This window comes from Trichinella spiralis (genome assembly GCF_000181795.1).
Source record: "Trichinella spiralis strain ISS 195 chromosome Unknown Scfld6741, whole genome shotgun sequence".
NCBI classification, from domain to species: domain Eukaryota; kingdom Metazoa; phylum Nematoda; class Enoplea; order Trichinellida; family Trichinellidae; genus Trichinella; species Trichinella spiralis.
The window spans coordinates 1-1,163 of NW_003533680.1; the positions used below are offsets into that span (position 1 = coordinate 1).

At 30.4% G+C, this 1,163-nt stretch overlaps 1 protein-coding gene across 1 annotated transcript; it reads left to right on the forward strand.

Moving 5' to 3' along the window:
• Positions 1–288: 288 nt before the first annotated feature.
• On the forward strand, positions 289–559 carry Tsp_13781 (hypothetical protein). The gene is made up of 2 exons (XM_003366002.1): positions 289–359; positions 418–559. Exons 1-2 carry the CDS (start codon positions 289–291, stop codon positions 557–559), a joined length of 213 nt encoding a protein of 70 aa, XP_003366050.1.
• The last annotated feature ends 604 nt before the right edge of the window (positions 560–1,163 follow it).

The following is a 1,163-nucleotide window of genomic DNA, read 5'->3' on the forward strand; positions in this document are numbered from 1 at the left end:
TAATGAAAGGCTATTTTAGCCATACCCTGTAATTCTTTATCAGATCATATCGGATAGAAAAATAAACAGGCAGTATCGATTATAACGGAAACTTGATTTGAATATTGTTATTCTGAAGCTCAGTTTATAAAAACTTAGCACTTTAGAAACTAATTTTTCAAAACACATACCTTCAAATGTTATTTCTAATGTTCAATAATATGGATCATATTGAATTTTATTTCACAGGTGCCGCTCATAATATTTAAAAGAGAAAAATTGGTGGCTCGTAAATTAGAGTTTGAAGGAATGTGGATTACGGAAATGCCATCTGAGGATGCTGTATCTGGAAAATGGGACAGTATGATAATATCTTCTCCGTAAGTTGGTCATCAATGAACCATTTATGTTTGCTACAAATAAATGTGGTAATTTCAGATCATTTCCTGAAAAATACTGGGATAAATTTGTGAAAAAAAAGGTTAAAGATAAATATAAAGATCAGTTTGACGAAGAAGAATTGAACAGATTGCTTGGTCTTGACAAAACAGTAGTCGATGGTTCTAATTCTTCTAGGTGAGCAATAAATTTTTCAAAAAATACCAATAAACGAACGGAATTTAGTTCTTCTGGTGTCGATTGGTGTTATCAAATTTGGAAATTGGGCGTCATATTTACAGACGGAGTATGTAAAATAATTTAAATTTTTATTTTTTGTAGTTTCAATGAAAAAATCGGCTGAAGAATATTAATCTAGTTTAAAAGTTTCTAATGAAATTCGCATTTCACTAGCTGTAATAAAAATGAATAATTGTATTATTGAATTAAATTTTGCCTTTAATTGACATTACTGTACAATTATTATTGCCATTCATGACTAGAAATGAGGATTCATGTTAGCATTTGTTAACAATTGGAATAAGTTTTTTGTTTTGGTTTAGTCGTTTCAGTATCTACTGATGTACTTGTTTTTTTCTGCTGTTGGAATTTGGAATCCGTTTTTTTATGCTGGTCATCTGATAGATGTTGTTATTCATTTCCAATGCTTCAAACAATATTAAAATCAGTAACGCACAATGGAAAGCAGGTAAGACTCACAAAAAGCAAGAAAATTTGTCTGTTGCAGATGAACTTTCAAAAGACTATTTTACCTAATTCTGACGGTTATGACGGTGCTAGCTGTC